The 23,864-nt window shown below is 43.6% G+C and overlaps 1 protein-coding gene across 3 annotated transcripts in view; it reads right to left on the bottom strand.

Moving 5' to 3' along the window:
- Nucleotides 1–23,395, bottom strand: part of TRANK1 (tetratricopeptide repeat and ankyrin repeat containing 1) — a 55,530-nt gene extending 32,135 nt beyond the window's left edge. The window contains exons 1-9 of one of the 3 annotated variants that reach the window (XM_048511597.1): nucleotides 23,276–23,395; nucleotides 18,292–18,444; nucleotides 13,798–13,927; nucleotides 11,202–11,361; nucleotides 10,119–10,237; nucleotides 7,835–7,918; nucleotides 7,368–7,506; nucleotides 6,694–6,825; nucleotides 492–662 (exon numbers count right to left, since the gene is read on the bottom strand). In XM_048511597.1, coding sequence (XP_048367554.1) covers nucleotides 492–662; nucleotides 6,694–6,825; nucleotides 7,368–7,506; nucleotides 7,835–7,918; nucleotides 10,119–10,237; nucleotides 11,202–11,361; nucleotides 13,798–13,927; nucleotides 18,292–18,443 — 1,087 coding nt within the window. In that variant the 5' untranslated portion in view covers nucleotide 18,444; nucleotides 23,276–23,395. Of the gene's footprint in view, nucleotides 1–491; nucleotides 663–6,693; nucleotides 6,826–7,367; nucleotides 7,507–7,834; nucleotides 7,919–10,118; nucleotides 10,238–11,201; nucleotides 11,362–13,797; nucleotides 13,928–18,291; nucleotides 18,445–23,046; nucleotides 23,145–23,275 lie in introns of those variants that run through there. The other 2 variants (XM_048511596.1, XM_048511598.1) reach the window with 2 other exon arrangements.
- Nucleotides 23,396–23,864: the final 469 nt, after the last annotated feature.

The following is a 23,864-nucleotide window of genomic DNA, read 5'->3' as shown; positions in this document are numbered from 1 at the left end:
CACGGAATGCCCGCCCCCGCCCCCGTCGTGCCCCGCCCAGCCCCATTGGTGCTACGCCACTGTTTGAATCCCACCACCATGGGAACCTGTTACTAAAATTTTTGGATCCTACCACTGGTGATGACACTTTTTCGCTTGGAAGGGGAGACCCTCATAGATTTGGAATACAGCAGTTCAACAATAGACTGAACATTTTTTGGCGTCTCCTAGCTAAATTCAATTCACTCCTCTTATTTCCAAATTTACCACCTTTCCATAAGCACATCCTGGTTAGTATTAACCAAGTTTTATATGCATAAGAATGTAATGACAAGGTCTGGTGCTTAAAAGGGGTGGCACAGTTGAGGAAATTCACACAGGGAGAAGACTGGATGAGGGGAGAATGTTCCAGTTCTGTGTCCCAGATCTTTTAAGTGCTATCTCTGCAGTAGGCTATTGCAAACAAAGGGTACATTTTCTGCACATTTGAGCGAACAGAACAGGCAGCTCACCTGATGATTTCTCAGAAAATGAGGCATTTCTCTCCATGTACTTATTGATGATTTCTACAGGCCTGAACCTCTTGTTCTTTTTGAAAATATCTACGGCAGACTTTGAGTGGCCGTCACGGATCCTTGGATCCACCCCAGCATTTAGAAGCATCTCCACATCTTCAATTTGATCTAAGGTACAAACACATACATGAATATAAAACCGTGTTGATTCATAACAGAAGTAGAGTCTCGTTGCATGTTCACATTTGGAAGCTGACACTTTCAGAAACAGAACACAATTGCTATACAGCAGTTTTGAAAATGGTCCAAAGTGCATTCAACATCCATTCATTTTCCACATTCCACCAAGACACGTAAGCCCCTCATCTGATCCCTGCCTGCTATAGAGCATTAAACTGGGGGCACAGAGACTGCCGCACAAGTATGTCCTTCAGTTGGACAGAAAGAATGTGGGTCAAGTTGCAAAGAATTTCAGAAGCAAAACCCTAGAAACCAATAAGTTAAAAGCTCACAATCTTGAAAAAAAAATACCTCACAGAGCCTGAGACTTGATGTGAGGTGAAGAATCAGCAGAGCTGAAGCAAGTGCTTCTATACCCTTTTCAGGTTAAAGAAGAAGAGTTTTGATTTATACCCCACCTTTCTCTCCTGTAAAGAGACTCAAGGTGGTTTACAAGCTCCTTTCCCTTCCTCTCCCCACAACAGACACTTTGTGAGATGGTGGGGCTGAGAGAGTTCCAAAGAACTGTGACTGGTCCAAGGTCACCCAGCAGGAATGTAGGAGTGCAGAAATACATCTGGTTCACCAGATAAGCCTCCACCACTCAGGTGGAAGCATGAGGAATCAAACCCGGTTCTCCAGATTAGAATCCACCTGCTCTTAACCACTACACCACATTGGCTCTCAAAGTCAGTGGGGTTGTGCTTTTTCTGGCAGAAGTCGGAGCAGCATGCACCCGTACTGTAAAGAAGTCCAATTCTCTGGCAGCATTTTTAAATCTTATTAAAGAACTGCTGCCGGTTTTGACAGAACTATTGTCTGCACCGGGAAACAGAGAACTTTGATAAAATAGCCTTTATATTCCTCCGGATGCCTATTAGCAAGACCTACCTTTTCGTAAAGTTATGCAGAGCGGACAGGAAGCTTGTACATCTTTCTGTGGCAGGCCTGCACCAGAGCAGTCCCAAAGTGGGGCTGCACAGAAACCCACTCAAGGAACTACAGTTGCACAGGTAAGTGCAGTGCTGTACATTAGTTCAAATTGTGATTTCAAACACACACAGAAGGTGCATCTGGAATTATGTCCCACCCATTACAAGTACATATATCCAGTCACAGAAGAGAAGAAGTACGCTACATTTACCTCAAGTAAGCAAACACATTTGATACACAATGATTCAATCACTACTAAATGCACAAGTCAGAAAGCTGTGAGGGATCTTTCCTAGCAGTTTTATATACATGTTGGAAACTACTGTAGATAAAGTTGAAAACTGACACAACCCACAGCTTACAGTATGCCCAAAGCTGTTTTCTGGACTGACCCAAAAGATGAGGGCGAGCTGTGATGGTGGTAGGTTAAAAAACCAAGCAAAGTACCCAAGCGAAGGCTCGACTCAAGAACTCCATTCCATTCCTCCACTTCCTTTTGGTGATAACTATGTACTCATTCATCATGGAATTCTAACTTTTCAATCATAAAAACATCTTATGTTTACAAGGATGACTTTCATTGGGCAAGTGAGGGAAGGAACAGGTCATTGTAGCCAGTTGGGTTAATAAACCCCGTGCATATTAGAAAATGAGAACCTGAATGAATTATTCCATCATCCTGGAATTGAAACCTGTTTCCCCAGCGCCACCCAGTGGACTAAAGAAAAATTTCAAGTTTTTTTTTTTAAAGATAACTAGCTACAGGGGTCTGCAACCTGAGGTTCTCCAGATGTTCACGGACTACAAATCTCATCAGCCCCTGCCAGCATAGCCAATTGGCTGTGCTGGCAGGGGCTGATGGGAATTGTAGTCCATTAACATCTGGAGAGCCGCAGGTTGCAGACCCATCTAGAAACAGACTTCTATAAAACCAAAACTCTAGAAGCGAAGGAAGCTTCTCATTGCAGGAACGCGCGGGCGGGGGGGGGGGGGGGGGAAATCCCCAAGGAGGAGTCACAGGATGCTTCCTATTCACATGTAAGCCCCCACCCCACCTTAAACAAGCCTGATTTTTGCAAAAGGACAGTGTATCAAGTATCTGCTGCAGACTTGAACCTTAAAACTCAGCATTCTGCAGCATTTGCAATTAGAGTGACCTGGAACAGAAGGAAGAAGCATGAAGGGGAAAGGGGTAGTCTAAGAGTTGATACAGCAGCAACTGCCAACTCCTTCCCCTGCCCCCACTTCCCTGACAGGAAAATTGTAGAAAGTATGTGCTACTCAGAAGTGCGCTCTACTGAGTTCAACTGGCTTACTCCCAGGTAAACATACAGAAGACCATGGGTTAGGCAGTAAGCCAGCACACATTTACCTGAGAGTATGCCCCATTAAGCAGGGTGACTAGTCCCAATTAACCCAAGCTTACTGAAACTTGTAAATTAAGTAGGGCTGGTTGGTTGGTACTTGATTGGGAAACCACCAAGGAAAGTGGGAGGAGTTTCACAGAGGAAGGCAAAGATAAAGTCACTCTGTGCATCTCCTGCCTTGAAAAGTCTCTGAGGGAACTATCATTTGCAACTTGATAACTGCTTAGTTATTATTATGCCCACTAGGTTCAATGTAGCTTACTTCAAAGTAAACACGGACAGGGGCTGAATTGAAAATCTTCTACAAACACAAATGTTCCGCAGTTTCACTTGGCTAAAGACCTTGTTTGTTTGTTCAAAATACAGTCATCAAGGAACTGCAAACAGGGGTTGTCCAAACTAGTTCCAGACTGACATAAGAGGCCATACCATGGGATTTAACTTTTGTGGTCCCACCCATCACAGAAATTCTCATTCTACTTAAACCACACCACATGTTACCCTTGCTTTTGAGCTATCGAACAGAGGAGCTCTTTCCAACACAGAGATCAGAATAACTTAATTTCTATAGTAAATATTTTCCTCATTCTGTCACTTAAGAATTGCTATGATATTGAACAGGAAATAAACAGAAGATCTTTCTATTCAGTTTTCATGCGGAGAAAATATATTACAGGAAATAAATGAATGCTCCTAACATTAAATGCTATTGTTTCCTTTCAGGAGGAGAGGTGTCTATTTATTATTCTCACTTTTTAAATCTTTTCCTTCCAGGAGTTCAGGTTTCTTTACTCCTCTGTTTTATCTTCACAATAGCCCTGTGAGGTAGATCAGGCTGAACAATTATAGATGTAATAATGAGTCTAAATTCCTGCTGGGTTAGAAAATAAAAGTGAAAAGTATTTATGTGTGATGTGGAGGAAAATAGAACAAGGGGGAGCTGACAATTGTTGGCTAGAAGGGAACTAGCAGTCAAAGGACGGGGTACTAAGGGGAAATTTAGCAGTGACAGGAGGGAACATAGTAGAGCATTTCAGAGATCCCTACGGAGGAAGGAAAACCACAAAAGTTAGGGAAGAAAATACTGATGGATAGCTCATGATTTGAGGTATTTTCAAGAGGAAGCTACTCTCAGGGGGACCTGGGATTTCATTATTGCCTTTTTTATCCAGTTCTCTCATAGTTGTACATTTTAGGAGGTATAAAAACCCTTTATCCAGTGGTGGGTTTCAGCAGGTTTGCACCACTTCGGCAGAACCAGTTGTTAAAACGGTGCTTGTAAACAACCAGTTGTTAAATTATTTGAATCCCACCACTGCCTCTATACCTATGTGGTCAAGTAAAGAATCTCATGTCGATTTCACACAACATAATACCAAGTTACATTCAGTATTTAAAAATCCAGGTATATTTTATCCTGGTTTCTCCCTTCGCATGGGTGCCCATTTCCATGAAGGAATTGAGTTAAGACTGGGAGGAAACACTCCAATTTCTTTTGCAAGAGCCCGGATTTTTTTGTTTTTACAAAGTAGATGCAGCATGCATGCTCAAACATCCCCGGTGTGCTGCATTCTGATTGGCTCTTCCCTCCCACCCAAAGGCAACGCTTCTGGATGGCGGATTCACAGCAACCACAGGAAAACCAAGCAGGACACACACACACCTTTTCTCTAGCTTTGGAAAGGAACCACGGCAGGGAGCAACACAGCAAGCACGTTGCGCTGTACAAAGTAAAAAATTTTGACCCATACTGGGCAGAGCACTATGTCCCATCCACATTTAAAGGTGTGAAGGAAACCACAGCACGAGACGCTCACCCCGCGCCCCCCCCCCCCAATATACCAAACAACATTTGACTAGTCTTGGGGGCTGTCACGGGGTGAGAGCATCCTGCCAGGCAGGCGCTTCCCCCACCCCTCCCCGCCAGCACCCCATTGGGAATGTGAGCCTGGAGTTGTGAGGCTGGGCTCTCCAAGCTGTGGCTCAGCTAGCAAGTGGCGCCTGGCGAGAGCGAGCGGGAACAGGGTGCACGCTTGGCCTTTCCCGCATGGGCTCGCTTGCCTGACTCCTGGAAGAGCTGTCAAAGGGCAGAAAACTTGCTTGGGGAACGTTCCAAAAAGGGCAGCCTGCAACTCAGCAGAAATGAAACCAACATGATGTAAGGCGGGAAGATCAGGTGATGGGGTGGGAAAAATAAATCAGTTTTGATCCTGTGGCATTCACATGGAAGCGATTGCATGCTGGATTTTGGGAAAAGATTGCAATTTTAGCGGTTTTTGACAAACCCGGGATGAGGGAAATATCGCGGGACAAACCCGCTTTAGGAGCGGGAACCGTGCAAACTTCTTGGTCAAACTGGGAGATTTCCCTTGCTCCACCCAGGATATTTGGACAGTGCAGAATCGACCTCAGACACTCCTGTCCTGTGCTGAACCCCTTGTTCATATCAACAAGGCAAAACAAGTTGTAACAGACCTGTACATAGTTACTTGTGTTATACATTCTCTAAGTGTTAAATGTAACTGCAAAGAAAAACGCTGCTGCTAAGTATAATGTCTACAGAATAAACTTGCAAGTTTTAATTAACTTATGTTTGTCTCTGTATCCTCTAACAAGGAGATCAGAAGAAAGTTGTTAATTATTTATTTTTATTTATTTATTTTTTATTTTATTAAACTTATAGGCCGCCTATCCCCGAAGGGCTCAATTATCCGATTTCCTCACTCCTCCCTTCAGAGGAAGAAGGGGAACTTCTTACAATGTGATCTTATGAGCATAGTTATATGGCCCAGTTGGCCTGGGACATATATTGTACTTACAGAAAATATTGTGGTAGGATCAGATTTTACAGCAGGCCACCAAGCTTAGCAGCAATTTGTGGGCCATTGTCTAAAAAAGATAAACCTTTAAACTCCATGGAAAGACACAGGGAGAGCTCTGATGCTGTGCTTGCAAGCAAGTATGCTAGAACTGCAACTGCTTTGGAGACTCAGAGTATCCTTGAGTTTCTAAACAAGCTCAATCTACACAAGACCCCAAGGAGAAAGAAAGGCAAACCAGTCACAATAAATCCCAGCAACATTTATTACACAGTGCTTATGTAAATGTATGAAATAACTCTTCACTAAAATAATCACACAAAAGCAAAATTCTTATTGGTAATTACAGCAGAGTCTGGATGCCAAATCTTCTCCTTACTTGGAAGAACAGGAGGTTTTATGTAATCATCTAAGCATGGTCCCTGACTGGTGCTCTGTTTCACAATGGCACTGTTGCTAGAGGCTGTTCCTTGAGTTCATAACTTCCTTCCTATAGAAAACTAGCAACTTTCATAAAAGAATTTTTTATAACACTGCCATGGTTGGTAACTGACACGGCACTCTCGCAGAAAACCAGATTGATTTAATGTATTGTCGAAGGCTTTCATGGCCGGAATCACTAGTGTGTTGTGGGTTTTCCAAGTTGTAAGGCCGTGTTCCAGCAGAACGTGGCCTCACAACCTGGAAAACCCACAACACACCAGTTTTATTTAATTTTTACTTTTAAGCATTCTGATAACAACCGTTACGATACAGATTATGATAAAGGATAGGAGAAGCTGAAAGCTGAAAAAAATTCCACGTCACAGGAAGTGAACAGAGCTTACAGCAACGGTAAGTTCCTAATGGCATTTAACTTACTTTTAAAAGGATACCCTCTGGTCTGCGATGCTACGATGTGAAGAACTGTGGACCCATCCTCATTCTGCTGGTTGATAAGAGCCTTTAATTCAGGCTTATGGTCAAGTAGCCATTTGAAAAGGTGGTTTCCTTCTAAATAATGTAAAATACGGAAGCATTTGCCATTGGTCTGAGAGCAAGTTTTGTGTGGTACATTTATCATGATCAAGGAGGGCAGGAAAGGGCAGCGTGGTTTATAAATCAAATAATTAATTTAAATTTAAACTTTTTACATTTAATTCTACCTATTCTGTGTATAACACAGTTCATTGTAGAGCTCTCTGTCAGACAGCAGCGGCCATTCTTTTCATCAAGGGGACCACAGCCAAAACCAAAGTATGTAGAAATGACACTCTACAGTACGCTTTATTGACTAGCTTTTTAGAATAATTATTTACTAGATCGAACAACAGAGTTTTGTTTGATAAGCTAGACAGCAGTGCTATGGAGCCAAGCCAAACAGGCTTGGGAGACCCATCAGTTTTCTAACTTGGCCCAACAGAGCAACCAACTCTTGGGTCAGTGCTGTTTCTGACACTCACACCACAAACACAAGCATCAAATTAAGTCTTCAAATACTCTGCAGAATCATTCAGGCAGCTCCTTGCTTAGAGAAGACTGCTTTTTGCACTTACTTGCATTGATGCAAAGTTTGATGACTGCATGAAGAGGATAAGCGCCAACACTGTTTATGTTTGCTCCCATGGAGATCAGCCATTCTACCAGTTTGGGTACCCTTTCCATTCTCTCATACGAGCCAAACATAACGTATTTCTAGTTTAAACCACAGAAAATATATGGTAAACTCCCCAGATGCATGCAAAATTAGTATAAATCAGTGTAAAGGATATTCACAACAACAAATAAATATTTGATCCACTTTCTTGGATCTCCCACTAAATCCCCCCCCCCCCAACAATTTTTCTGCAGATTTTTCTCATTTAGGAGAATGGGGGGGGGGGGTTGTGCTACGTGCAACCACTTCTGAGTTGCTAAACACCTACACATCACCTATAATACCTGCTACTTATGCTAAATCCATTTTCTGATTTTGCCAACCAGTCCCAAAAGAAAGGTCTTCTATTAGAAAGTTTGGACTCACATCAAACAGATCTTTCAATGGTAAATTGGTGACTCGCAGATTCCTTGGCAACCTGTCCTTTTCAGATGCCAACAACAGACAAGCCTAGAGGGAAAAATATTTGTGAGCATATGGCCATTTTACACATTCACTTTGAAATTCACTCTGAAAGTCATTTTTTTGCAGATCACAGGGTTTTTTCCAAGAAACCAGTTCAGTACTTAAAGACTGTGATATCCTAGTGACACTGAGAGAAGTGACAGGAAGACATTCTACAGCAATATTTTGTCAGCTTGGAATTCAATCCAGATCCTAGTGCCAGCATCATCCTGAGGTTCTGTATGAGGAACTTCTATACTTTGGAGGGAAAACACACATGCACACCACAATAGCTTTAAAAAGGGCTTGGGCAGATTTATGAAGGAGAAGTCGATCTATGGCTACCAATCTTGATCCTCCTTGATCTCAGATTGCAAATGCCTTAGCAGACCAGGTGCTCAGGAGCAACAGCAGCAGAAGGCCATTGCTTTCACATCCTGCATGTGAGCTCCCAAAGGCACCTGGTGGGCCACTGCAAGTAGCAGAATGCTGGGCTAGATGGATCCAGCTGGTCTGATCCAGCTGGCTTGTTCTTATGTTCTTAATATCTGAACCCCCATTCCTACAGGATCCTGAGAATAGATTTCTATTTTGCACAGGAATGCCTTTAAATTAGAAAGACAGTAGGATTGTAATGCAAGATTCTACGTTTTGTAATATTAGTTTTTACTGAGCCTTTGTCCTGGACTTCTTAGTCCAATCATAATTTAAAAATAAACTTGAGTACTGCTTTTGCACTTGTCCAGTCAGTAGTCATCAGACTACACCATGAGGGGATGGTAGCAATTCCCAGCTCACACCTTATTTTTTTTTGCTTCGACTTGAGAAAACTGTCCTGGAATTGTGGGAGAAAAGTGCAGCAGCCAAACCACAGCAGGAGTAACCCATGGGGCGGGCAGAGTAATTTCCTACTTTTGCCGTCTCCTTGCTACGTCCAGCAAGAAAGAAACCCTGGGTCAGAACAGTGTGTGATGCACATGGGATGAAAGGAGCACCGCCTATTCCACATGCTCTACTTTCCTCTGCACCATTATTTTCAAGCAACACTTCAGCATTCACAGATGCCATCCACAAACTTTGATTCAAGAGCTGGGAGTCTGCCACCACCAATTCTGAGAATATTATCAATGCTATTTGCTTGGACAGCAGTGGCCACCTCTTGGGGAAGAAACATGATGAGCCCCATTGGAGAGAATTTTTAAAGGAATAAAAAAACATTATGTGCTCATTGGTGGGGGCTAGAGGAGAGGTTTGCTGTGCTTTGCCAGCATGGGAGATGATTTTTGCTACAGTGGTTTACAAGAACGGCAAGTGGGGACCCACAAGCCTAACAGGGGGAATCCCATTCTCTCCCTACTGCTTACCTGGCAGGCCCAGAGCATCTCCTGAACTCTGTTGTTGGGCCTGGAGTGGCTCCCAGGTCCTCCAGACACAGGAGGTAAGTCCGTTGCTCATGCATGCACCATGTAATTTTTTTCAGGTTTTCAGATTTTTTGGTCAACCTAGGGCAGTGATGGCGAACCTTTTTGAGACCAAGGGCCCAAACTGCAACCCCAAACCCACTTATTTATAGTTAAGTGCCAACACGGCAATTTAACCTGAATACTGAGGTTTTAGTTTAGAAAAAACAACTCATACATTAACACCTTTTGTCTTAAAAGACAGGCGGGGATTGGAGCGCGGAATCAGGGAGGAGGGGTGTGGGTGGCTATTCCCCCCTCCACCGAATGACTGAATGGCAGCCACCTGGGACATTTGTTCTGATGTCCCTGTGGCAGCTTCGCCTGGAGTGACGGTGCACGTGCCCACAGAGTGCCGCCTCTGAGTGCCGCCTGAGTGACGGTGCGCCTGAGTGATGGTGGGCCTGAGTGCCGCCAGAGTGACGGTGTGCGTGCCCACAGAGTGCCGCTCTTGAGTGCCGCCTCCGGCACCCGTGCCATAGGTTCGCCACCACTGACCTAGGGGGTCCCTCCAAGTTTGCAGAAGTATCTGATTTATGTCCTTCTTTCTCCAGCCATAATGGGTATGAACAAAACATTCTAAACAGTAGTAGGCATCTAAATTAAGAACGAATATCTGATCCCAGTTATCAAAAAGATTTCATAGCCACATAATTTGAAACTTATCTTGTTTGTAAAGTCACCCTGAGCTTCAGAAAAGCAAGATGTCAACATTTAAACGACGTAAGTACAAAATATCAGCCTACCTGCCATTGCTCCCTTTTGACCAGCTTTTCAATCACATGATGCCAAACTGTTCGACTGAAATTTTCTCTCACAATTCCCGTAGCGACAGCTAAAATCTGTGGGGTAACAGTTCTTACATCTAAGAGGGGGGAAAGGAAGCTCAAGATTACAACAAAGTTGTGTACTGAAAAGATTACGACACTGATAAAACATAAAAGGATGTTAAACACTGAGTATAAAGAAATTCAAATTATCTACCCAGAACCATATTATGCATTTTTCAAATTGCTAGAGGTTAGGGTGTCAGACTAGGAGAGCCAGGTACGAATATCTGCTCTGAAGGTAAACTTGCTGAGTAACCTTGAGCCAATCACAGACTTTCAAACTATTTGAACTCACAAGGTGTTGTGAGGATTGAGCAGAGAAGAATAATGGAAGACTCTGTGGGTCTCCCACTGTGGAGAAAGGCAAGGTATAAATGAAGTGAATTCTCATATAAATAGATAGCATTCAGACCTATTCAAACATCATTGAACTCAGTCTGGTGTAAGGAAGAGAAAGTCTTGGGCTTGCAGGAACCCTCTTACTATCTCCACTACCCACCTGTATCAAGCAAACAATACAGCGACCAATAGGTCAGGGGTTTGCAACCTGCGAAACTCTCCAGATAGCTCATGGATTGGTTTCACAAGTCTTATCAGTCTTCCCTGCCAGCATGGCCAATTGGCCATGCTGGCAGGGGCTGGTGGGATTTGTAGTCCATAAACATCTGGAGAGCCGCAGGTTGCAGACCCCTGAAATAGGTGATCCCTTGAACAGATTAACATGGTATCTCGTTGACCCTATGATTCAGGACATCAGGTCACAGAACCTGAGAAACATCTTCAACAGGTAACACAGATGCATGCATCCCTCTTGCTCAATCAGAACAAATAACTTAAAACAAAAGGGAACTGCAGAAGCATCAACTACAACTTAACAGTAGTCAAAAATCCATTTTACAAAGAATAAAGTAGACTGTCGTCTTCTACAGGGTCATCAGCCTTATAATCTACCCTTACAGAAACCGTCTACTTAAAATATAGTTTCTGATGTTTACTTACTGTTCGTACTTGAAAAGATGCCAACTATAAACTCTGAAATTTGAACCACATCTGATGAACTCAGGAGAAAATTCAAGCTCCTGCTGTAATGATTAGCTAGCTCATGCCTAGGGAGACGCCAAGCAAATTTAATCAGAGAATAACCGGCTCTGTAATAGCCCTAAAAGGGGAAAAATCATTATATTTCAGCGAAATATGAATAGATTTGGCCAAGCCGAGCAGTTTAACAGCAAGTGCATAATGGCCTTCCTTCCTGGACAAAGATCAAAGGAGTGAACAGTAAAGAACAACTGTGTAGGGAGACAATGGGATGAAACTGAAAGTCTTTCCTTCAGCAAAATAAGAGCTCCTGATGGAAAAAGGGAAGGAAGGGACGCATTTCACTTCCCTGTCCTAACCTCTTGACCTTGCAGTACATGGCCAACTCTTGTGGCTGTTTAGTTATCTAGAAATCTTTTAAGGTGCCAGGGCAACCTGTCTGAGGCAGCTTACAAAATAAGCCATTGTAATAACAAAGCACTGAAATCTGTTAACTAAAAAACCCCAGTCAGAGCATAAAATCAAAAACTGTTGGGCAGCTTAAAATGAATTAACATTTTTCAGACTAAAATACACTATAAAGATGATGCTAAGAGGTCAACCTGTTAAAATAAAAACCTGGGAGACAGAAGGGCTTTGCCCAGGCATGTAAAACAGAGTAATACAGACCCCAAAGCAGCCTCAATGGGAAGCACATAACAAAGGTGAGTCCCACTACTGAAAAATCACCACCTGCCTCACCTCTGACAGCACAGCATGGCGAGAAGGTGGTGAGAGGAAGCTTATAACTGGAGAACTGGACTGGCTGTTCATCCATGCAGGTCCTGCAACCCTTGGAATGCTCTTTTTGGGGGTGGGAAAGCGTCGCCAGTGAAGAGTGATAGACACATGGCAATATTTATTAGTCCATACATCCTTAATTCCAGTATAGGTAATTTAGAACATATATTCAGCCTGAATGCCAGTCATACTTAAAACATCCTTCAGCAGTGGCGTAGTGGTTAAGAGCAGGTGGATCTTAGTGGTTAAGAGCAGGGAGTGAAGGGAGAAAGGGTTAAGAGCAGGTGTATCTCTAATCACTGGAGGGAATACCCAAGTTTGATTCCCCAGCTCTGCCTACGCCTGAGCTGTGGGAGGCTTAGCTGGGGAATTCAGATTGAAGCCTGCTGTGCAGTCCAACACACGCATACAGCTGGGTGACCTTGGGCTAGTCACAACTTTTTGGAGCTCTCTCAGCCCCACCTACCTCACAGGGTGTTTGTTGTGAGAGGGGAAGAGAAAGAAGATTGCAAGCCCCATTGAGACTCCTACAGGAAAGGGGGAATATAAATCCAAAATCATCTTCTTCTTCCTTACTCACGAAGATGCAATTCTTACTGATATCCTGTATAATATTTTGTCAAGCTGAAAAGATACCACGTTCTGCTACCGAAATGTTTCAAGGAAGCCCCAAAAGAGTTTTATGAGTAAACTGCAGTTACAGTTAAAAATCCTGAAAGCAAACCCATGTTTGAAATCAGTTGATTTCTCAGCATGTGACGACTGTCAACCAAATATGTCAACCATCAAAAAGTACAGAATTTGAAATAGAGAAACATGAAAGAACTGGCTACTTTTCAATTCTATGCAAGCTATAACATTTGAACATTGCTGCTTAACATTTTGTTTTTGTAGCATAAATCTATAGGGCCTAAACCCACTTCCAGAGAAATTGAATCTCCAGCATAGTGTAGTTGTTAAGAGCAGTTAAGAAGCCTGTCAGGTGATCTCTAGCCAGTCAGTTCTCCCATACCTTTTTCAGCCCACGTGGAAGCGAACAATGGCAAACCACCTCCAAACATCTCTAACCTTGAAAGCCCTATGGGGGTCATGATTTGACGGTACACACACCCACCCAGCCATCCATACAATGCAATTCTGAACAAAATTACACCCTCCTATTGGTCACACCCACTTCAAAAGACTTATAAGCAGTGGTGGGAACAAAGCAGGAATCCGCAGACCATCTTTCGGGCAGAACTGGTTGTTAAAACGGTGCTTGTAAACAACCAGTTGTTAAATTATTTGAATCCCACCACTGCTTATAAGGGTATAAAGACTGCACAGTTGGCAACTGTCTAGAATACCTGTAATTATAAAGCAGCAGTGTATATGCCTAATAAAGGTAGTAGTGGTAGTAGTGGTGGTGGTAGTAGTAATAATAATATATAAAGCAGCAACATTACATGTGGCAAGAAAAATTTCTGAAAACTCTAAAGCCACCAAGATTAACATTGTAGGTATCAATAACCTTTCCATTCATTTCTGTAGCATTTAGATGGGATCACTCATAAACAAATGTAGATTCCAAGTTCTTCCTGCAATTCAGGAACATAGTCAGAACTTCCATTCCATGTCAATTTAAACAGAAAATGAAAAGCGAGCAGCTCACCCTAACCTCCTCTCTTTGGAAAATAAGATGCTCTTCAGAGTCAGACACTGCTTGAAAATATTTGGCATTCAAAACTTTAAACAAACAATTGAAAACACCCGGTGAGCCACATAGAGCACACAGTACCTTAACGTAAGTTGGGTCACACTGGAGACTATCTTGTGCTGACATCAAAGCTTCATTCCATTTATTTAAATTGTAAAAGGCATTGGATCTATTGCACAATAACACAGCCATGTCTCGGCCATGGACCCTCCTGCAAGAAAAGCATTTTAATGTAACAAAGCTATCACTTTCAATCACTGCTAAGAAAAAACAACCAGAGAAGCATATCCTCCCCTATCCAGCAGTGGCGTAGTGGTTAAGAGCAGGTGCATTCAAATCTGGAGGAACCGGGTTTGATTCCCCACTCTGCTGCTTGAGCTGTGGAGACTTATCTGAGGAACTCAGATTAGCCTGTGAACTCCAACACATGCCAGTTGGGTGACTGGGCGAGTCACAGTTCTGATGAGCTCTCTCAGCCCCACCTACCTCACAGGGTGTTTGTTGTGAGGGGGGAAGGGTAAGGGAGTTTGTAAGCCCCTTTGAGTCTCCTTAAGCAGGAGAGAGAAAAGGGGGATATAAATCCAAACTCTTCTTCTTTCTCTACATGCGAACATGAAATCTGAGGAAACTGTGTCAAATATAACACATTTGCTCTGTGAAATTCCAACCAAATCACACTAGTAATATAATGTAAGTTTACTCTATTTGCTATTAGTAAGCCAAAATTGGCTATCGTGGATTATAGCACTGTTTAACATTGTAGGCTGCATTCGCGTGTCACTAACAAACAAGTGCCTATTTGTAATGGGCGTGAACCTGATTTCTGGACATCAGCCCCCTCCCACCGCAACGTGCTACATCAAGACTTTAGGAGAAAGTCTTCAACAAACTCCAAACCATTGCAATGCCCAAACGCTGACATATGTGTTACCATACTGCCCTGGAATAACTTGAAGAGGCTTATTCACATGTATCCCTGCCCGTGTGCCAGCCTAAATGGTGATGATGGTGTTGCAGAGATGGGGAGCCTGTTCTCTGGAAATAGCCAGGTCTACCTACAAGAAACTTCCAAGAATTGTTTTCCTGTTCTCATGCTCTCAGCTTGATTGCTATATCAGATCAGTTTCAGCTCCACCACCAAGGAAGAATGTGTCCTCAACAGGATACAGTAGCCCTGCTGAATAGATACTCATTCCCAGCCACAAGACGACTCCTGATGTCATTGCCTCCCCTGATGATCTTAACCCAGATATTCTCTCCTGTAACTAACCTCTTCTGACCACTTTACAGTGCACTCTGTTGATTCTCAAACAATCCATCCAGATACCTCCCAGAAGTTGCCCTGACACCCCCTGTAAATATCCTGCCCTCCAAAGGGCCAATGGCTCAGTGCCACTGACATCTTTCCATCTTTCCATCTTTGTCGCTGTGTCCAATGCATTGCCCCCTGGAACCAAACGCTCCAAACCCTGGATCTTCTTCACTTTTTGATCAGGTTGTATTACACATAAATCCCATACCCCTTTCTATTCCAAATCTATTTTCCAACCTATCTATATATTAGGAACTCTGTGTGTGTATGTTTGTTGACTGAACCAAGTGATTGTAAACCCCTTATCCCTGCAATAAAGATTGTCAAATTTGAACCTTCTCTGTGGATTTTTTTCCCGAGAGCTGATCTTCATGTACGCTGGTATTAAAGATTCCTTATCTAGTCTCTCACAACATTAATAAGCAGTTTGCTCTAAGCTAATATTCCCCACTATATTGACAGACTGTGTCTCCACATAGCATGCTTCGGCTAGTCGCCAGGTGATACAAAGGAGGTTAGAATAGTATCCAGAGATTCTGCTTAAGGCATGCCACAGACCAAAATGTAGCCTGTTCAAAACACATAACTCTGTTATGAGCTTGTGCCAGACTAACCAAGGTTTATACATACATCTGAATACAGCCAGGAGTTTTTTAAAAATGAGAAAAAACACAGAGTGGATCTCATGAAGCATTTGTAGCAAGGAAATGGCTGGATAAGGGAGGCTTGGAGGTGCAGAAATCATTAGGGCAGTAAACCCAAGCAATGCAGGTCTTCCTTGGTCCAGTATCTGCCAGGTATGGCTACCATTAGAGCAGTAATGTGAAATAAAAACCCAGGGGGAGAATCAGAACCAGAAAGTCATGTTTAAAGGCACTGAATTCCACAAACAAATTTGAGCTAGTCAGCTGATACTTCGGCTACAAAAAAACAATTGCCTGCAAACCATCAAGATGGAGAAAGATTTTTGTTTGTGGGTTTTTTTTCCGAGAGCTGATCTTTTAACACATAACACTTTAAAAAACAATCTGGCGTAAAATGAAATGCTCATTTAATGCAAATGAACACTCTTACGGCTGGAATTATGACTTTTGTAAACAGATGCTTTTCTCTGGATAGGAAATAGCTTTAAAAGTCATCATTCAGCTCAACAATTCATGAACTGCAGTCCAGGGACTGGAAAGTTATTCAACTGGGGAAGTTGGCTATACCCTTGTTTTAAGCCTGGATCTGATTGCTGCACTGATTTGGCACTCTAATTATAAATGTTTATGAAGGCACCTACCAATCAAAACACATGGACATTCACCTTCTAGTAACTAACACCAGCACTCACTTCTGACAGAGACTATCTATTGTTTTGTGGGGAAGAGCATGGCAGATATATCATAGAGACCAGGGGTGTACCGCCCAGGGGGACATATGGGGTCAAATGTCCTAGTCTGGTTCAGACCATTTAGTCACACAATGCGGAGTGAAAATCGGCCTACTCCACCTCGGCCCCTCCTTCCCCCAGAGTCCATACTACTAGACTTCAAGACCCTAAGCTGCAAAAAAAAGTTAAGTTAGGATCATGGGGTAATGGGGCGGAAGTGAGAAAACTCAGATTTTGCACCGGGCTACATGTTCCCTAGTTATGCCTCTGATAGAGACAGATGAATGCCCAAGAACACTGTAACATAGGAACATCTTCTGGGAGCAGGGTAGGAACTTTCTCCAGGATAAAATATCCAGATGAATCAGATCTCCTCTATTCAGTTTCTACCAGCATGGCCAATTGGCCATGCTGACAGAGGCTGATGGGAATTGTAGTTCCTGAACATCTGGAGAGCCGCAGGTTCCCTACCCGTTCTAGGGTATTGATTCCAGTCAGTACTACTCTATCAAACAGTGAAACAATTCACAGCTGTATATCTTTAAAAAATTCTTGCCTGAATTCATGAGAATTACCTTACCTAAAAATGAAAAGTAACATTTATAATTTTCTAAAATAGTAGAAATATGGAGTTAGATCCAATTGATTTTTTATTTTCAGTTCTGCCCAATTCCTCTCCTTATCACATGTATGACCTTTTTCCATGCCGGTCCCATGACCTCCAGCATTATATTCTTTGGTGATCCCCTCATCCTCAGCAGCTGAAAAGGTGAATGGGGCTATTCATAAAGCTAAATATTTTAAAAGCCAACAGTGCACCCTCTCAGATTATATAAGGATTCGTCTCAGCTTTAATGCAATGTTTATAGGAGCCTATTGGTATGTGCTTTTACTGAGGAAGCATCTTATAAAAATTTACTTAAATCAACAAATTAAACAGACTTCCTTCCTTCTTCTGAGCAGAACTGCCTCCTTCAAAGCTGAGCAACTTCAATAAGTATAATATAAAACTCCAGCCTACTTCCATGAACCTTAATATAGCAGGCTTAGGTGTCCTATATCAGTGGTGGCGAACGTATGGCACGGGTGCCAGAGGTGGCACTCAGAGCCCTCTCTGTGGGCACTCGTGCACAGAGTTCATCATGTGGGAGGGGGTGGAAAATCACCACACACAAACACACACACACACACATCTAGGCTGGCCTGGGCATGATCCTTTACTTGGAAGTAAGCTCGGTTGCTGGCAATGGGGCTTGCTTCTGAGTAAACCCTCCTAGGATCATGATTCACCCATTTGAAGCCTTTACATTTGCGCTGCACGGCAGTTGTTTCACTCAAGCTATATGTCTGAGTAATGCTTGGCAGGCCTCTTTGTTTTTCAACCTGCTTTTTTTCTAAACTAAAACCTCAGTATTCAGGTTAAATTGCTGTGTTGGCACTTTGCGATAAATAAGTGGGTTTTGGGTTGCAATTTGGGCACTCGGTCTCGAAAAGGTTCGCCACCATGGTCCTATATGGAAGTGATGAGGGCAAAGAGAAAAAAATTTGGCTTCCTTGTAGCTATGATACCCTTTATCTCCTAGACTGGAGGAGGCAGAGGACTAATCTCCTGGATTAGGAATGTATGGAACACAGTTCAAGGAGACAACAGATCCCGGTCCCTTAAATTTTTGTGCTTACTAAACTTCAGAATTCATGATGTTCTTTACAGCCTAAAGATACTAGGGATTTGCTTTCTCCTAGTCCAAAGAAAATACACATAGTATTGACCTGGGGTGAATTTTTACATAGGACTTAACTAGTACTGAATCAGGTCAAAAGTAGCTTCAGGTCCCAACTGGAAAAAAACAAATGGGGTATAAATATAAATAATTTTTTAAAAACTTACTGTGCTTCAGGATGCGAAAAAACCAATGCACGGATTGCTTCATCATAGTTTTTAATAGCCATAGAATAGTTCCCATTTTTGAAGTCATCATTTCCCCGAGTTTTCATGTACTCAGCATAGGCAAAGGGATTTGGAAAGTTGAAAGGCTCCATCCTAATAGAGGGGAAAAAAATACAGAGCTCTGCATGGCAAATCACCTATCCCTCACCTAAAAATACTTAAGGTCAAGCTCTCAAGACGTGCGAGGCCGGCTAGGTCCAGCGCATTTCTCACGACTCCACGACCCAATGGCTTTGGGACCGCCTGCCGGACGGTCCTTAGAAAGAGCCTGGACGACAGGGCGCCGCGAGCTCGCCACACCGGCCGACTCAAGATGTCCCCAGGGCTCCTCCGGCACGTCAGCTTCGGTGGCCTGAGGGACACGCTTCCTGGACCTACCTGCACGCCGCCCAGCATTGCAGGGTAGGTATGGCGTGGTCCCCAGGCCTCCCGGCTGACGCAATGCGAGGCCCAGGGACAAGGTAAGTGCAAGGAGGGAGCGGGGCGCTCAGCTGAAGCCGCTGCGTTCGCTATCTGCAGTGGCTTCCCAAAACCAGCGTTCCAGGAAAGTCGCTTCCCAGCCCTCTGTCGCGAGATCGGTGAAAAGCCTGGGGACAAAAGCGTTTTTTTGCGCGGCCCCTGAAGCGCCATGGTCATACATATTCACTCGCAGGCGAAACGCCCAAGAGTATTCACTAGTAAAATAACAAAAGTACTTGAAGAGCAGAAAAAAAAATGCAACTTCTGATTCTGCTGTCAATAGATGACCCACACTGATTTGATAATGTGCAAAAAGAAGCAAGATTCCCACAGGAAAGAAGCCATAACAGGAAGTGATCAACAACTTGCCCTTGTTTTTTTCTTCTTTTAACGACATTTTACTTGCAAAAAAATCTATCAATAAAATATTCAAGTTGAAGAATCGCTGGACTTAAAGATACACAGCTTTTGGGAACTACAAAGTGATTCAGGATAGTAGTGACATCCAAGATAGATTTTGGTTGAAATGGATTTCTCTTCTTTCTGCAACATATTCCACTTGTGGAAGACCAGAGAGAGAAAGAACAGTAGTGGAGGTGAACAACTGACTTTGCAGGTGGTGATGCCAGGAATATTTTGGCTCCTCCTGCTGTTACACGAAGATGGACTACTGGCAAGTGATGGGTTGTACCTCCTGGCTGTAGGTAGGAACATTTTTGCTAGGGAGGCTCCACAAGAGCCCGAATTGTAATGCTTGGGAGGGGCAGGATTCATCAAGTGCAAGAGATAATAGCCCAAAGGTTAAGAGAGAGAACTGAGCAAATAGTTCAAGAACCCAACAGTGGGAGGGGAAAGAACTTAAACAAACAGCCAGGGGAGATGAACCATGGCCTTAAATGTCTCAAGGGAAGTAAAAGTTCCACTCTATTTTGTGTTGGTCAGATCTCACCTAGAATTCTGTGTCCAGTTCTGGGCACCACAATTCAAGAAGTATATTGACAAACTGGAACGGGTCCAGAAGGGGGGCAACCAAAATGGTAAAAGGTCCTGAATCCATGCCCTATGAGGGAAGACTTAGGGAGATGAGTATGTTTAGTCTGGAGAAGAGATGGTTAAGGGGTGACATGATAGCCATGTTTAAATATTAGAAGGGATGTCTTGTTGGACAGGGAGCAACCTTGTTTTCTGATGCTCCAGAGGCTAGAACAGGGGTCTGCAACCTGTGGCTCTCCAGATGTTCATGGACTACAAATCCAATCAGCCCCTGCCAGCATGGCCAATTGGCCATGCTGGCAGGGGCTGATGGAAATTGTAGTTCATGAACATCTGGAGAGCCGCAGGTTGCAGACCCCTGGGCTAGAACAAAGAGTAATGGATTCAAGGTGAAAGAAAAGAGATTCCACCTAAACATTAGGAAGAACTTTCTGACAGTAAGGGCTGTTCTGACAGTGGAATACACTGCCTCAGAGTGTGATAAGCCTCCTTTTTTGAAGTTTGTAAACAGAGGCTGGGTAGCCATCAGTCAGAAGCGCTTTGATTGCAACTTCCTGCATGACAGGGGGTTAGACTTGTTGGTCCTTGTGGTCTCTTCCAACTCCATAATTCTATGATTCCTGTGCAGCATAGCTATGCCACGAAATAGGCCGTTACATGACCAGAAGATGAATGTATTGCATTCTAACTTTCAGAGCAGAAAACATTCCCTATTGCAAAAGTGAAACTAAACAGCAATGACGTTTTCGGGCTTCTTTAAATGCCTTGCATTTATGAGGCTGCTTTAGCTGAAAAAAAATGTTTAGGATTGTTCTGTTTAAATTATCATACCTACTGGAAGTGCTTTCCTGAGAGAGAAAGAGGTAACTATTTTTCCTGGGGTATACAATACACACACAAACACACAACAGTTAAATACCAGACAACACATATGCTTAATATTTTATTGTTTTGCTTTTTACAAAACCCTCCAAAATCTACTTTAGAAAATTGCTTTCAGTGTTCCAACACAGTCATCTAAACAGAGTTATACTTTTTAAGAGCCTTAATTTCAAGAGTATAACTCTGCTAAGGTTGGCACTGTCAGAGGGCACCAGAAACTTTGGCTCATTCCGCACATGCAGAATAATGCACTTTCAAACTGCTTTCAGTGCTCTTTAAAGCTGTGCAGAATAGCAAAATCCACTTGCAAATAGTTGTGAAAGTGGTTTGAAAACACATTATTTTGTGTGTGCGGAAGGGGCCTACCAGTCAGTTGTACAAACATGATTCCAAAAGTAACCAGTAAACAGGGAGAAAAAAACACTCGCCCACTTGCCAACACCTATCCAACTTAATTGTGACCCACCAACGAGCAGGGTGGGAGGAATATCTTTTGGTATAGTGCCCCTGCCTGAGGGTCTACAGCTATTTGAAAGCTTGCTTTAAACTCCTCTCAGATTGTTATTACTGGGACAGCCAGACAATTGATGGCATTTGCTAACTGACATGTTAAAAGCAAGCAGATCACTCTACAAAGGTAAAACTACATCTGAAATATTTTTGCACGAGAATACATTCAAACATGCACCTCCACCCACCCATCTCATGATAGCCCGACTACACATTCTACCCAAACATCTAAAACACTATTATATCTTATCACAAAATTAAAACTTTTAAAAGTAATATGTACTCCCTCATGTCGCTTTAGTGATTAAGAGGTCTGACGAAATATTAAGACAATTCAAGTACAAACTGAAAACAACCAATGCACATACAAACTCTTTGGCTCATTCCGCACATGCAGAATAATGCACTTTCAAACTGCTTTCAGTGCTCTTTGAAGCTGTGCGGAATAGCAAAATCCACTTGTAAACAGTTGTGAAAGTGGTTTCAAAATGCATTATTTTGCGTGTGCGGAAGGGGCCTTTGATTAGTGTTACTTGCTACATTCTCATACCTCAAGTGTTTGAGGACAAACGATTAAATTAACAAGTACCTTTTTATTCCATTCTTTCCACAAGCATACCCAGTTCTTCCTGTCCCATTTTACCTTCTCACCAATCCTTCATGGAAGAATGGGAATCTGAAACTGGGTCTCCTATATACTGATCTAACTTTCCTCTTCAACAACAAAGCTATCAAGAAAGAAAGGATGCAAAGTCTTTTCTTTATGGATTCACCTGTAGGTAACTGGCTTTTTTTTCATTTGGATAGGACTACTAAAACAAGCTTCTTCAGGTGGCATTACAGTTGCTGACATTCAAGTAAAGTCCAATGAAAGATCCACCTTCTCAGTTCACTCAACCGCTTGTCTGGACTGAATGGTATACGCATACAGTAGCTTTAGAGAGTTAGCAAGGTACAGTGTAAGATTTGGGAGAGCCAAGGTTGAACCCCACTTAGCCAGGGAAGCTAATGAAAATATTCTTGGGCCAGTCCCTCTCTCCAACCCAGTGGTGAGTTGACCATGAGGAAAAAATACACTTGTGAAAACACCAAGGGAATCTGACGAAGTGCACCATGAATCACAAAAGTTTTTTAAGGTACCACTGGATTCCTCTTTTTCTTTTGCTGCTCCAGACTACACAATCTGCCTATCTATTTGGAATTATCTTTAAGGAACCATATAGTTCCTGTTTACTCTTCCTATGGAAAACTAACCCAACTACTCCCTCTCCGATGACCGCCTGTATTGATCAAGTGGGTGGCAGCAGGGAAGGGTGGTTTTCCGAGACTAGCCAGGCATCTCTTGGGAGCTGCAAACAACAAGTTTCCTGTACAAGAAAAAACCAGAATCCAACCCCTCTTATGATCAGGACAGGAAACTTAGATTTAAGGCTACACTGGTCGCCTTCCACAGGGCTAGGTGACACTTTCCCAATGTTTCTACAACCCTGCAAAAGGGCGGGGGGGGGTGACAAACGCGATGCATGTCGATTTCTCCAGTCGATTTCCCCTCCACACATCTACAGTCTTGCACAAGTTTATACTTTAATTAATACTGTTGGTCTTTGAGGCGCCACCGAACTTTTATTTTACAACGGCCCGGAACGACTATCCCTTTGCAATTCCAGCCGAAGCCCACTACAACTTGGAGGAACGCGTAGGAAGAATGCGACTTTGCCCCTTCCTCTGACCCGTCCGCTCCCTCGACCCCCTGTGCTTCCGCCCCGCCTTTGGCAAGTCCCCCCCACCGAACTGCAAAGCAGGCTTGCAGCACTTTAAAGAGGCGCCCACTGCAACGCTGACCCCCCTCACCTTACGGAAAGCCTTGACCCCCTTCACGGCTTACTCCCTAGTAAATGGGCACGGTAAGTGCAGCAAAAGAGAGGCTGCTAAAGTCGGGAGGAGGACTGTGCAAAGGAGCAAGCATCTTGCCCGGCGCATCCCCGCCTCTCCCTTCGTTCCTCGGGACAAGCCTCGGCTAGTCCGTACCCCGAAGCGAGTGGACAGAGAAAGGCAAACCCCCGCCTCCCCTCCGCCCTACCTGGGCTGCAGGAGCAGAGGAAGCTGCTCCTTTCTCCTCTAAAGTGCAAACGGGACGCCGGGGCCGCTCAGCTGTTCCGTGTCAACAAACCGCGCTCTTGCACCGCGGCTTCGCCACCGCACCTAGAAAAAGCGCCAGCCACCTTCCCACTGCCTTTCCCCCCTCCCTCCCTGTACGTCATTTCAGGGAACTGGGCGGGGTCTCCCCCCCTTCCCCCCAAGACAGGCAAGGCTGCTGCTCTCTCTGCAGCCGACTTGCCTTTGCAAAAGTGAAACTAACCCGGACTGGCTGCTCCGCCCCTTTCCTGCAAACGAAAAAGCAACATTCCCCCTGGGTGTGGAGGCTGCTGCCGCTCAGGTCCCTTCTGCACATGCAGAATAATGCACTTTCAATCCACTTTCAGTCTTCGTTGCAGCTGGATTTTACTGTGAGAAATAGCAAAATCCACTTGCAAACAGTTGTGAAAGTGGCTTGAAAGTGCATTATTCTGCAAGTGCGGAAGGGGCCTCAGGCACAGCAGATTTATAACGGGTTGCAACCGTTATAAATGAAATCGTTTTCCACATATAGTAAGGGAAAACTAGTTCAT

This window comes from Sphaerodactylus townsendi, linkage group LG11, assembly GCF_021028975.2.
Source record: "Sphaerodactylus townsendi isolate TG3544 linkage group LG11, MPM_Stown_v2.3, whole genome shotgun sequence".
In the NCBI taxonomy this organism is placed as follows: Eukaryota; Metazoa; Chordata; class Lepidosauria; order Squamata; family Sphaerodactylidae; genus Sphaerodactylus; species Sphaerodactylus townsendi.
This window is presented reverse-complemented; position numbering and strand designations above follow the sequence as displayed.